This window comes from Schistocerca americana, chromosome 4 (assembly GCF_021461395.2).
Source record: "Schistocerca americana isolate TAMUIC-IGC-003095 chromosome 4, iqSchAmer2.1, whole genome shotgun sequence".
Taxonomy (NCBI): Eukaryota; Metazoa; Arthropoda; class Insecta; order Orthoptera; family Acrididae; genus Schistocerca; species Schistocerca americana.
The window spans coordinates 340,981,481-340,994,986 of NC_060122.1; the positions used below are offsets into that span (position 1 = coordinate 340,981,481).

At 43.7% G+C, this 13,506-nt stretch overlaps 1 protein-coding gene across 1 annotated transcript in view; it reads left to right on the forward strand.

The window, feature by feature from the left end:
- LOC124613460 overlaps positions 1-13,506 on the forward strand; it is a 171,908-nt gene that overhangs the window by 106,344 nt on the left and 52,058 nt on the right. Inside the window, exon 4 of the mRNA XM_047142164.1 lies at positions 1,543-1,609. Coding sequence (XP_046998120.1) covers positions 1,543-1,609 — 67 coding nt within the window. The remainder of the gene's footprint in view (positions 1-1,542; positions 1,610-13,506) is intronic.

A 13,506-nucleotide genomic window follows, 5' to 3' on the forward strand; every position in this document is an offset into this window, starting at 1 on the left:
GGTATCCGCAAGATGGGTTCCACGATTGCTGACGCTTGACCAAAAACGGAATCGTGTGAAGTGTTGCAAGGATGGTTTGCAGCTGTTCAGGAAGAATCCGCAGGACTTTAAGCGTCGTTTCGTCACTGTGGATGAAACATGGATACATTACCATACTTCTGAGACCAAACAACAATCTAAATAATGGGTTACCAGGGGAGAATCTGCACCAAAAAAGGCGAAGACCAGTCCTTCAGCCGGAAAGATTATGGCGACTGTCTTTTGTGTTTCGCAAGGGATAATCCTCGTCGACTATATGGAAAAGGGTAAAACTATTACAGGTGTATATTATTCATCGTTATTGGACCGTTTGAAAAAAAAACCGAGTTGCAAGAAAAACGCCGGCGATTGGACCGCAAAAAAGTTCTTTTCCATCACAACACTGCACCAGCACACACCTCAGCAGTTGCGGTAGCAAAAGTAATGGAAATAGGATTCCAACTCGTTTCACATTCCCCATATTCTCCAGACTTGGCTCCCACGGACTACTGTTTGTTCCAAAATTTGAAGAAATGGCTGTCGGGACAAAGATTTTATTCAAAAGAGGAGGTGATTGCAGAAACTAATAGCTATTTTGCAGACTTGGCCAATTCCTATTATTCGGAAGGGATCAACAAATTAGAACAGCGTTGGACGAAGTATATAAGTCTAAAATGAGACTATGTCGAAAAATAACACAGGTTTACCTCAAACAAGTAAGTAGTTTTTATTTTTGCACGGACTTCTCAAACGCCCCTCGTATAGAGCTGGGATGAACCCAGTCAGCTAGCGACAGGAGATAGCCACTGTGGCAGTTGGTCGACTTGTCAAGTCAAGCAGTGGCACAATGTTTGGTATTGTATATCTACAGTGTGATTGAGTTCCCCCTACTCCTGTGTTTTATGCAACCCGCAACGCTTTCAAATACCATGTGAGAGATTTTCATACTCTATCACTCGCTAGGAGCGAACTGTTAGCCGTACGGAAAAAATGAACACAAACTTTTTTGTAGGAAATTTAATGCAGTTTTCGTTTTCACTAGAGGCCGTAGTTTTCGAATTATTCAAGAAAAACGTACAAAAGTGACCTTTAAACACGTTTTCTTGAATAACTCGAAAACCGTGGCCTCCAGCGAAAACGTATATCAGTACAAAATTTAGCTACATTAAATATTCTACTAAAAGATACTCGTCGTTTTTCTGTAGACCCGATAGTTTACGTATGGCGAGAGACAGATTATGAAATCTTGCACATAGTATTTGAATGCGTTATGGGTTGCATAAAACCCAACGGCAGAGGCAGCTGAATCACTCAGTATATCCGATCTGGGAAGGTATATGATATGAAGAATAGATCTCTATGAAAGAGGTTTATTGAGCAAGCGGGAGGTCGACTAAGCGCATGACATAACTAATGTAAAGTGAACTGTCATGATCCTATAATGAATTGTGTTTTCTTTCAAAATCTGCTTGTAGAGTGTCTTAACACATATCCACATCTAACACCTATATCATCCTGTTTCAGCACCACCTGCATCCGTTCTACTACAATAACAACGAGGATTCTCTGCTGTACCAGTGCGCGTTGCAAGGTTGGTTTTACTTATTCGTCTATTGCATTACTTTATATAGTGTTCACACTCAGTTTCCCTCAGACAACTAAGTTGTATGTTCACTTATTTTCAAATTACCAGTTAGTTGACAGTGAGGTCCCTCGAGGCCGGCAGGTAAAGAAAATTAAAAAAAAAAAAGAAAAGGAAGACCTTGGAATGGAGACTGGATTACCTTGCTGAGCAAAAACTTTTCTACACTCACCTGAGCTCACTTCCGGCAACCAATTAAAACCTAAGTCAGCTGAGGCAGATGACAATTTGAATCTCGACCCACCACATCACATGTCCTACGTCTCAAGACTTGTCACTGAACTTTCTCTGACTACTTGACGTCGTGAAAAGAGCCTGCAGACAAACGGAAAACATTCATGGAAATTTAGCCATCATTTGGCCAGTGTTAGCTCATCATTTCTCCCTCAGTTAGATAGCCATTTAAAACCTACCTTAAAATAAACTACTTATTAATATAGTCATTTCTGTTTCATTAATCAAGACTTATACTGTTTTTCTGTGCTTCACTTATCGAGAAAAAAGGTCTACCTTTAAAATAATTTAGCTCTATTCATCAAGTAAGAAATATGACACCACTGATATTTCACTGATACATTGCTTGAAGTTTTAAAGCAGGTAATGCTAAGTATAGAAATACAGCACACTTCAGAAATAATTTCTGAATGTCTTCGGAAATTCTTCTCGTGACTAGATGTGTATTTTCCGACGTAACCGAATGTAAGTCGTCCATGTGGTTAATGCTGCGCTCTATCAGTACGCCTATAATTCTGAAAGTGTGTCTGTTATGCCCATAAATGTGAAACAGTTAGCTACGAGTTACAGAATGAAAGTAAGTGAACTTAACTACGAATTAAACGAACAAATACAACTCGGAAAAAGTGGTAGCTAAAGGAATTGTTATTCTGAAGGTGGCAATTGCCGCATTCAGAATTCAGACGGCAAAACCGCAGTATTCACTAAGATATAAATGTGTTATGACAAATGAAGATGGATGAAAACCTGCCTTGACATAAAATTATGCAGTAAGTGTTTACCCATACATTTTCAAGTAATTCAGAATAAAGGCACGGAGATCAACCGCCATTATCATGGATAAATTGATGCCAACGAATAGAGTTTTGGAATTTGCTGGTACTCTGTCCCTAAGAACATCTTTAACATGACGGAACACACATTTGAAACTAACTCTCTAATTATTATCTTTTTTATTAAACACTGATCTTCAGAATTTTCCCTGGGAAAGACAACTCAAACTTAACCTATTCATTTATAACCAACATACACAAGCGCAACGGAATCTGACTGCTACACATTGACAACATGACTTCCAATAATTAACGCAAAAGAATGGCACAGAATTGCAAGAAATCCTAACAATAATACAAACCCAAAAAATATGAAATTAAAGAAATATGAAACTACCTACAACTCTGTTAATCGCCTAAACTCATTTCAATGACGAATCGCGATAGTGGAAACCCCATTCTTTTTATAAGTCACTTACCTCACAGAAAATCTTCATAACACGATCTACAGCAAGTAGCAACAACGGCCAGCCAAATGAAAAGATTCTAACTACAGTACTATAGACTCTGACTACTAGGAGGCGTAGGGTTAGCAAAATAAAGATTTTGTTGAAGAGAAAACAATGTATTTAGAAAATTTTACCTTATTCATATGACATCCAGTTCCAAAAGTTGTAGAGTTGTCAATAATTCCACTACCCAAACATTATCAACCACACACCCATTATAATGCATTTCCTTGCGTCTCAGTTTAAATGCATGTCCCACCAACACAAAGTCTCCACTAAGAACAACATGCCCGTACACGTCCCTATCCACTCGCTGTTGCTAGTCCGTCCGACTACAGAATCTCTTGATGAGGACGCAGAGCTGTCAGCGGTATTAACATAGTCTGCAGAGCTACCAACATACAAACAGGCTACTTACACGTTTAACTTCCATTGGTGCTTGGAAAACCCTGTGATTACTCCTATTTTATTCGAGATTGCTCTCTAACGTCACGTTTTCGAAATTCTGACCTAATATCATATACTTGATCGAATTTGTTTTCGTTCAATCCATTAGAGGTTGAATAAAACTGCCCACTGTGATACAGACCGTTAACCGTCGGCTGCTACTAATCAGATTAGAAGAAGCAATATGGAGCAGATATTCTTCAGATTAATCCATTGGAAAAAGTTAAAGACGGCTGGTGACAGTGGATGCATGCATTATTAGAGCAAAATTATCTGTACGCCGCTATGTGACGCGGAATTGACCGCTAGATGGCAGGAGAGGCGGACCTGCCAGCACAAAAGGAGTCGGGGAGTATTGTGGTGTCAGTAGAGATGCAGAAACTGCGGAATGGATCGGTCAGGAGAATTCAGTAACTTCGAACCTGGACTAGGCATTGGATATCACCAGAGTAGCAAATGTATCAGGGACGTTTCAACTCTTCTAAAGCCACCTATGTGCCCTGTTGGTGATGTGATTGTGAAGTAGGAACGCAAAGGAACAACCATAACTAGACCAAGAGCAGACACACTTAATGTAGGATACTGAAGGGCATTCCGGAGGATGGTTGTAAACAATCGAATGAAATCAGCAGAAGGAATCACTCGTGAGTTATAAAGTGGTACCAGCAATCTAGCTAGCACAATGACTATGCGCTGCGAGTTAAAAAGTACAGGGTACAATGGTCGAGCAGCTCATCACAAACCACCAATTTATGTTATAATTGATAAACGACGCTTGAGCCGGTGTAAAGAGCAACGCCACTGGTCAGTGGATGACTGTAAACATGTCATTTGGAGAAATGAATCTCTCTATACTTTGTGGCAATACCAAGGAAGGGTTTGGATTTGCTTGATGCCTGAAGAACGCTACCTGCTGCGTGTGTAGCGCCAGCAGCGAAGTACACAGAAGGTGGTGTTATGGTACGGCGATGTTTTCCGTGGTTAGAGTGCGGTCTCATTATTGTGGTGCCAAATGCAGAGGGATATGATCAGATATAATAGTAATGTGTATGGCACACAGTAAAGGAAAAGTTCGGAGATGACTGTTTTGGCAGCATGTCAGTGCATCCTGCCCTAAAACTGCGTTTGCAAAGCACTGTGTTGTGAACAATAACACACACTATGTGATCAAAAGTATCCGGACACTTTTTTTCATATTAGGTGCATTGTGTTGCCACGTACTGCCAGGTACTCCATATCAGCGACCTCAGTAGTCATTGGACATTGTGAGAGAGTAGAATAGGGAGCTCCCCAGAACTCACGGACTTTGAAAGTGGTCAGATGATTGGGTGTCACTTGTGCCATACGTCTGTACGCGAGATTTTCACACTCCTAAACATCCCTAGGTCTACTGTTTCCGATGTGATAGTGAAGCGGAAACGTGAAGGGACACGTATAGCACAATACGGTACAGGCTGACCTCGTCTGTTGAGTGACAGAGACCGCCGGCAGTTGAAGAGGGTCGTAATGTGTAAAAGGCAGACATCTATCCAGACCATCACACAGGAATTCCAAGCTGCATCAGGATCCACTGCAAGTACTATGGCAGTTAGACGGGAGGTGAGAAAACCTTGATTTCATGGTCAAGCGGCTGCCCATAAGCCACACATCACGCCTGCAAATGCCACACGACGCCTCGCTTGATGTAAGGAGAGTAAACATCCCACGATTGAGCAGTGGAAAAACGTTGTGTGGAGTGACGAATCGCGGTACACAATGTGGCGAACCGATGGCAAGGTGTGGGTATGGCGAATGGACGGTGAATGTCATCTGCCAGCGTGTGTAGTGCCAATAGTTAAATTTGTGTGCGGTGGTGTTATGGTGTGGTCGTGTTTCTCATGGAGGGGACTTGCACCCCTTGTTGTTTTGCGTGGCACTGTCACAGCACAGGCCTACGTTGATGTCTTAAGCACCTTCTTGCTTCCTGCTGTTGAAGAGCAATTCGGGGATGGCACATGCATCTTTCAACAAGGTCGCGTGCCTGTTGAGAATGCACGGCCATTGGATGAGTGGTTACACTACAATAACATCCCGTAATGGACTGGCCTGCACAGAGTCCTGACCTGAATCCTGTAGAAAACCTTTGGGATGTTTTGGAACGCCGACTTCGTGCAAGGACTCACCGACGGACATCGATATCTCTCCTCAGTGCAGCACTCAGTGAAGAATGGGCTGCCATTCCCCAATAAACCTTTCAGCACTTGATTGAACGTATGCCTGCGAATGTGGATGCTATCATCAAGACTAAGGGCGTGCCTACACCATATTGAATTCCAGCATAACCGATGGTTGTCGCCACGAACTTGTAAGTCGTTTTCAGCCAGGTCTCCGGATACTTTTGATCACATAGTGTACCTGAAACTGACTGCCCTGCTGAGAGTCCCAACCAAAACGCAGTGGAACCCCTTTAGGATGAGTTAGAATGCTGACTTCGCTCCTGACCCCAGCATCCAACATTACCTTGTCAGGTTTCAGATTTTGAGGAAGAATGAGCTGCCATTTCTCCACAGATACTGAGACACCTCTCTGACAGTGTCCCCAGCAGATATGAAGATGTTTTGAAGGCGAATGTTGGGTACTCTCCATAGTAACGTCCACTAATAGTGACTGGGTACTTTTCATGAGGTAGTGTGTAGGTTTTCCATCACTCATCTCACAATACTGTCATAAAATTTTGTTGTAATAAATACCACAGAAAGAGTTCTGCACCGCTTGTATATTTCCGAACTTTGGTGGAATGCCTCATAAAGTTAGGAACACAGCTTTACTGTGACGTAAAAGCGATGCTATAATTAATATAAATACAGTCTGTTGGAAGAGTCGCATTTTTGAACATCTGTGAAACCAAAATCTGCTGCTGGGTAACATTAAATACCGTGTTGTTCCACCCTGTGCTTTGTAGAATGCTTGGATCCCCCTTATAAGGCGAGACGCAGCTGTGCATGTCTCTGTCACTGATGAACGGCGGCCCCTCTGACGTCATCCATTGGGTGAGGGTGGTTCCAGCGACGATTCCGTGAAAGTCTCGATGTGCTTACGAAGTGGATGCGGTGTTCTTTGTGTAATTGTCCTGAGAGACAAACCCGAAATGTTAACAAAATTTATGTCGATAGCTGCAGAAGGCATGCGATTTCTGTACGTAATATCGGCCCCTAAACATGATTTGTTCACCTCCCTACTGAAGGGACTACATGCGTGAGACGCCAATTAGTAGCACGTCGCCTTCTCATTGATCACATCTACATCTACATTTATACTCCGCAAGCCACCCAACGGTGTGTGGCGGAGGGCACTTTACGTGCCACTGTCATTACCTCCCTTTTCTGTTCCAGTCGCGTATGGTTCGCGGGAAGAACGGCTGTCTGAAAGCCTCCGTGCGCGCTCGAATCTCTCTAATTTTACATTCGTGACCTCCTCGGGAGGTATAAGTAGGGGGAAGCAATATATTCGATACCTCACCTAGAAACGCGCCCTCTCGAAACTGGCGAGCAAGCTACACCGCGATGCAGAGCGCCTCTCTTGCAGAGTCTGCCACTTGAGTTTGCTAAACATCTCCGATGACGATCATCAAATGTCAGACAAATCATGCACAGAAAACTGCGACATTTGTCTAAATTTCAATAAGGTGTTGCCTTGACTACCTTCAAAGAGCACAGAGGCGCTAGGGGATAGTACTCTAACTCCTAAGGATTAGTTAGAGGCCAGGCTGATCGCTCGGACCTGTTGCGTGCTGCTTGGGTCGACGCAGTTCACTGTTTGCTCCAAGCGGTAGCATGCGGTTCTCTTGCATTTTCCTCGAGCTTTTTACGAGCCATAATTTGTTGATGATGCTGTTAGCCGCGGGTCACCAGTGTGAGGTAGAACTTCAGTTTTATAAGCCACATGATATTGGTTGCATGCTCGAATGACTCCGCATTGAGCATGAATCCAGTGCGCAACCTTCCCAAAGTCCACAGAAAATTCACACTGCGTGTACGATCTGAGCCTGAAATGTCCTCTGTGGCATGTTGACAGACTGAACAGTGTTCACTAGTCGAACTATCCTTTCTTGCCGTTCACGAATGGAGAAAAAGCGTGCTCTACTGAGAATGTGGGTTAATTTTTATCTCCGTCACACAGGTGGACCCTCGTAGTGGTTTCCTGCAGTAGGAAAGAATATTATGGAAGAATTTTCCGATAAGAGAACACACAAACTGTGTTGGACATGAGTGGGTGATGCAAAACGGTTTTTGAGCCGTTCAAGTAGAGTCGTGGAAATAATCAGCAATCACCAATTTGTGCTCAAATAACCTACCAATAATGAAGAGTAGGTTAAAGTTTAAGGGACTAATCAGGAGAATAACACCCAAAGATGTGGGATACGGAAGTACTGAGGAATGAAGAAGTACTCTTGAAGTTCTCTGAGGCTGTAGATACTGCGATTAGGAATAGCTCTGTAGGCAGTGCAGCTGAAGAGGACTAGACATCTCTAAAAAAGTGCAGTCACAGAAGGTAGAAACAAAACATAGGTACAAGGAAGGCAACTGTGAAGAAATAGTGGGAAACAGAAGAAATACTTCAGTTGATCGATAAAAGAAGGAAATACAAAAAGTTCAGGGATATTCGGAATAAAAAAATAACAGTCCCTTAAAAACGAAATACATAGGAAGTGCAGGGAAGCTAAGGTGGAATGGCTGCATGAAAAATGAGAAGAAACCGAAAAAGAAATGACTGTCAGGAGGACTCATTCAGCATACGGGAAAGTCAAAACAATCGTTGGTGAAATTAAAAGCAAGAGCGGAAACTTTAAGAGTGCAATGGGAATTCCACTGTCAAATGCAGATGAGACAGAGGATGGGCGGAAAGAGTACACTGAAGGCCTCTTTCAGGGGGACGACTTGTCTGGTGATGTGACGGAAGAAGAAACACGAGCCGATAGGGAAGGGATAGGGGATCCAGTATTAGAATCACAATTTAAAACAGCTTCGGAAGACTTAAATCAAATAAGGCACAAGGGATAGATAAAATTACTTCGGAATATCTAAAGTCATTGGGGAAAGTGGCAACAAAACGACTATTCACGTTGGTGTCTAGAATATATGAAAATGTAGACTGTATGAGACTGGCGATATACCATCAGATTTTCGGAAAAACATCATCCACACAATTCCGAGGATATCAACGCCCGACAAGCGAGAGAATTATGGCACAATCAGCTTAACAGGTCATACATCCAAGTTGTTGACTAGAACAGAACACAGCAGAATGGGAAAGAAAATGAGTATCTGTTAGATGACGATTAGTTTGGTTTTAGGAAAGGTAAAGGCGCCATAGAGGCAGTTCTGACGTTGCTGTTGACAATGGATACAAGATTGAAGAAAAATAAAGACATGGTCATACGATTTGCGGACCTGGGAAAAGGCGTTCGTCAATGCAAAATGGTGCATGATATTCGCATTTCTGGGAAATGAAAGGGATAAGCTGTAGGAAGGACGTGTAATATACAGTACGTACAAGAACCAAGAGGGAACAATAAGACCGGAAGACCAAGAACGGAGTAAGAATATGAGGCAGAGATGGAGTCATTCGCTCCTGCTGTTCCATCTACTCATGTACATCGAAGAAGCAATAATGGAAATAGAAGGAAGCTTCAAGGGTGGTATTAAAATTGAAAGTGAAAGGATGTCAGTGATAAGATTCGCTGATGATACAGCTATCCACAGTGAAAGTGAAAAAGAATTACAGGATCTGTTGGTTGGAATGGACAGTCTAATGAGCACAGGATGGGCACTGAGTAAATCAAAGAAGCAGGAAAGTAATGAGAAGTAGTAGAAATGAGAACAGCGAGAAACTTAACATCAGAATTGAGAATGACGAAGTAGACGAAGTTAAGAAAGTCTGCTACGTAGGCAGGAGAATAACCCGAGACGGACTGAGGAAGGAGGACATAAAAAGCAGACTAGCACTGGCAAAAAGGGCATTCGTGGCCAAGAGAAGTCTACTAGTATCAAACATAGGCCTTAATATCAGGAAGAACTTTCTGACAATGTGTAGTAGGAACACAATATTGTCTAAGGTGAGTTATGGACTGTGGGAAAACAGGAACAGAAGGGAAATGAAGCATTTTAGATGTGGTACTACAGACGAATATTGAAAATTAGGTGGAATGGTAAGATAAGGAATGAAGAGGTTCTTCGCAGAATCGATGAAGAAAGAAATATATGGAAAACACGGATAAGGAGAAAAAAATGTTCAGATGTGTGTGAAATCTTATGGGACTTAACTGCTCAGGTCATCAGCCCCTAAGCTTACAGATTACTTAACCTAAATTATCCTAAGGACAAACACACACACCCATGTCCGAGGGAGGAATTGAATCTCCGCCGGGACCAGCCGCACAGTCCATGACTGCAGCGCCTCAGACCGCTCGGCTAATCCCACGAGGCACGGATAAGGAGAAGGGAGAGAATGACAGGACATGTTATGACATTATGACATCAGGGAATAACTTACACGGTGCTAGAGGGAGCTTTTGAGCGCAAAAACTGTAGACAGAGGTTGGAATACATCCTGAAAAAAAATGAGGAGGTAGATCGCTACTCTGAGATGAAAAGGCTGGTGCAGGACATTCAGGAGAATGATGACTAAAAAGGAAGACGGTTGAAAACTGCCGGAAATCAAGATTTAGGTTTTCTATGAGGTCCCTAAATCGCTTAAGGCATATGCCGGAACGGTTCCTATGAAAGGGAACGCCCTATTTCTTTACTCATCCTTTCTTCATCTGACCTTGTGCTCCGTCTCTAGTGTCCTAGTTGTCGACGGGTCGTGAAATACTACTCTTGCTTCCGTCCTCCTAATAACCTAATCATATCAGCAGAAAAGTGCTCGTCGAGCATATCGGAGTTTTTTATAACGTCTCAAGTCTCCTTACTAAACAATGAGACGGTATCTGGGCTTTTCATGATTTCATTCCGTCCTGTCTTCATTTGCTTCACAATATACGCTAACATTTGAGAAGTAATAACATGATGTTGAAAACTGACGAACTTACTGTAATGGGCGATCAAAAAAGTTTCCGTTTGAAGACGATGTTGCAGCGTATGTGCAACATAGCGCTACTCCGACGCGGGTATAAAAGCACCAAGTTGTAGGCAAGGGATCCGTGCAGCGTTCGCATCTTTCCGACATGCTTGTGGTGAACACGGAAACGTGAACTATGGTGACATTATTACCAAAGGCAGCTTAAGAGGACCAGCGTGCTGTTATTCTCTTCTTGACTGCCGACGGACAAACACCGGTGGACATCCATCGAAGAACGAAGAATATGTATGGAGCAGCATATCTGTCTGTGGAATGGTGAGCTAAGTTCCGTGCTGCTTCATGATAACGCACGTCCTCATATCGCAAATATCGTAACGCAGAAGTTACGCCAACACAAGTGGGAGTCACCCGAGCACCCGCCCTCTAGTACTGATCTCTCCTCATGCGGTTATCACGCAATCGATACCTTAAAAAAGGGCCTTGAGGGGTCGACGATTCACGACGGAGTAGGGTGTGCAGGAGGCAGTTCCGCACTTCTTCACGCAGCAGGTCATGGTGTTTTATCATAACGGTATCTTCCACCTGGTGCGTTGGTGAGATGTTTACCTCAGTTTTTCCTGACTGGTCCACCGATTCTAGAGTGTATGACATTAGAACGGAAACATTTTTATCACCCCTTATGCTTAGTTGTGACGGAGTTACACTTCTGGCTTGAGAAAATTTGTGTCCGATGAAGAAACCTGAGCATTTTCTCATTAGGTTTCCACAATAATACTGTTACGCTTTATACACGTAGATTTATGAAATCAACGTGGACAAGTATTGGAGTGTTCCCTTAAGAAAGAGCAACGACCTTTTCTTACCCAGTTCTAGTAAAACTGAGCTTCCAATAATGCACTACTGGCCATTAAAATTGCTAGACCCCGAAGGTGACGTGCTACAGACGCTAAATTTAACCGACAGGAAGAAGATGCTGTGATATGCCAATGATTGGCTTTCCAGAGCATTCACACAAGGTTGGCGTCGGTGGCGACACCTACAACGTGCTGACATGAGAAAAGTTTCCATCAGATTTCTCATACACAAACAGCAGTTGACCGGCGTTGCCTGGTGAAACGTTGTTGTGATGCCTCCTGTAAGGAGGAGAAATGCGTACCACCACGTTTCCGACTTTGATAAAGATCGGATTGTAGCCTATCGCGATTGCGGTTTATCGTATCGCGACTTTGCTGCTCGCGTTGGTCGAGATCCAATGACTTTTAGCAGAATATGGAATCGGTGGGTTCAGGAGGGTAACACGGATGCCGTGCTGGATCCCAACGGCCTCGCATCACTAGCAGTCGAGATGACAGGCATCTTATCCGCATGGCTGTAACGGATCGTGCAGCCACGTCTCGATCCCTGAGTCAACAGATGGGAACGTTTGCAAGACAACAACCATCCTCACGAACAGTTCGACGACGTTTGCAGCAGCATGGACTATCAGCTCGGAGACCATGGCTGCAGTTACTCCCGACGCTGCATCACAGACAGGAGCGCTTGCGATGGTGTACTCAACGACGAACCTGGGTGCACGAATGGCAAAACGTCTTCTTTTCGGATGAATACAGGTTTTGTTTACAGGATCATGATGGTCGCATCCGTGTTTGGCGACATCGCGGTGAGCGCATATTGGATGCGTGTATTCGTCATCGCCATACTGGCGTATCACCCGGCGTGATGGTACGGGGTGCCATTGGTTACACGTCTCGATCACCTCTTGTTCGCATTGAGGGCACATTGAATAGTGGACGTTACATTTCAGATGTGGCTCTACCCTTCATTCCCTGTCAAACCGTACATTTCAGCAGGATAATGCACGACCGCATGTTGCAGGTCCTGTACGGGCCTTTCTGGATACAGAAAATGTTCGACTGCTGCCCTGGCCAGCACATTCTCCAGATCTCTCACCAATTGAAAACGTCCGGTAACGGTGGCCCAGCAACTGGCTCGTCACAATACGCCAGTCACTACTCTTGATGAACTGTGGTATCGTGTTGAAGCTGCATGGGCAGCTGCACCTGTACACGCCATCCAAGCTCTGTTTGACTCAATGTCCAGGCGTATCAAGGCCGTTATTATGGCGAGAGGTGGTTGTTCTGGGTACTGATTTCTCAGTATCTATGCACCAAAATTGCGTGAAAATGTAATCACATGTCAGTTCTAGTATAATATATTTGACCAATGAATACTCGTTTATCATCTGCATTTCTTCATGGTGTAGCAATTTTAATGGCCGGTAGTGTATCAACGTAGACAGAGAGTTAACCTACGCTCTAACGTTTCAACAAGTCTTAACACTGAACTTTAATTCACAAACTTCTGCATAAGATCTGTGTTTATGACGTTTCTCTCTAATTGTTATTTAGAAATTTCCACCTTTTGATTTTCTGTTTGTCCTAATTTCCCATGCGTCAGACGAAGTAAGATATTAAAAATGTTGCATATGCCAGAATGTAGAGTAATACGCACAGTGTGCCGTTTGCAGCTAGTAGATGAGGAGCCATTGTATCGCGCTGTTTGAATACAGACACAGGTTTCGCAGCGAGTGGAAAGCCGCCTTCACGCACGACCGAGGCAGATGGCGTACGCCGCGGGGAAGGCACGTCCGGCAACTCTTCATGTCGCCCCCCATCCCATAGAACAAAAACTTACGACTCTGTCCCTTAGGCGTTGGAATCTGGCCGCATTCCTCGTCTCTTAAGTTCTCTGTGCACTGCTCGACTCACAATGGCTTCGCCGCTTAGGGAACGGAGCGTGTACTGATTTTTTCCTGTAATGGCTG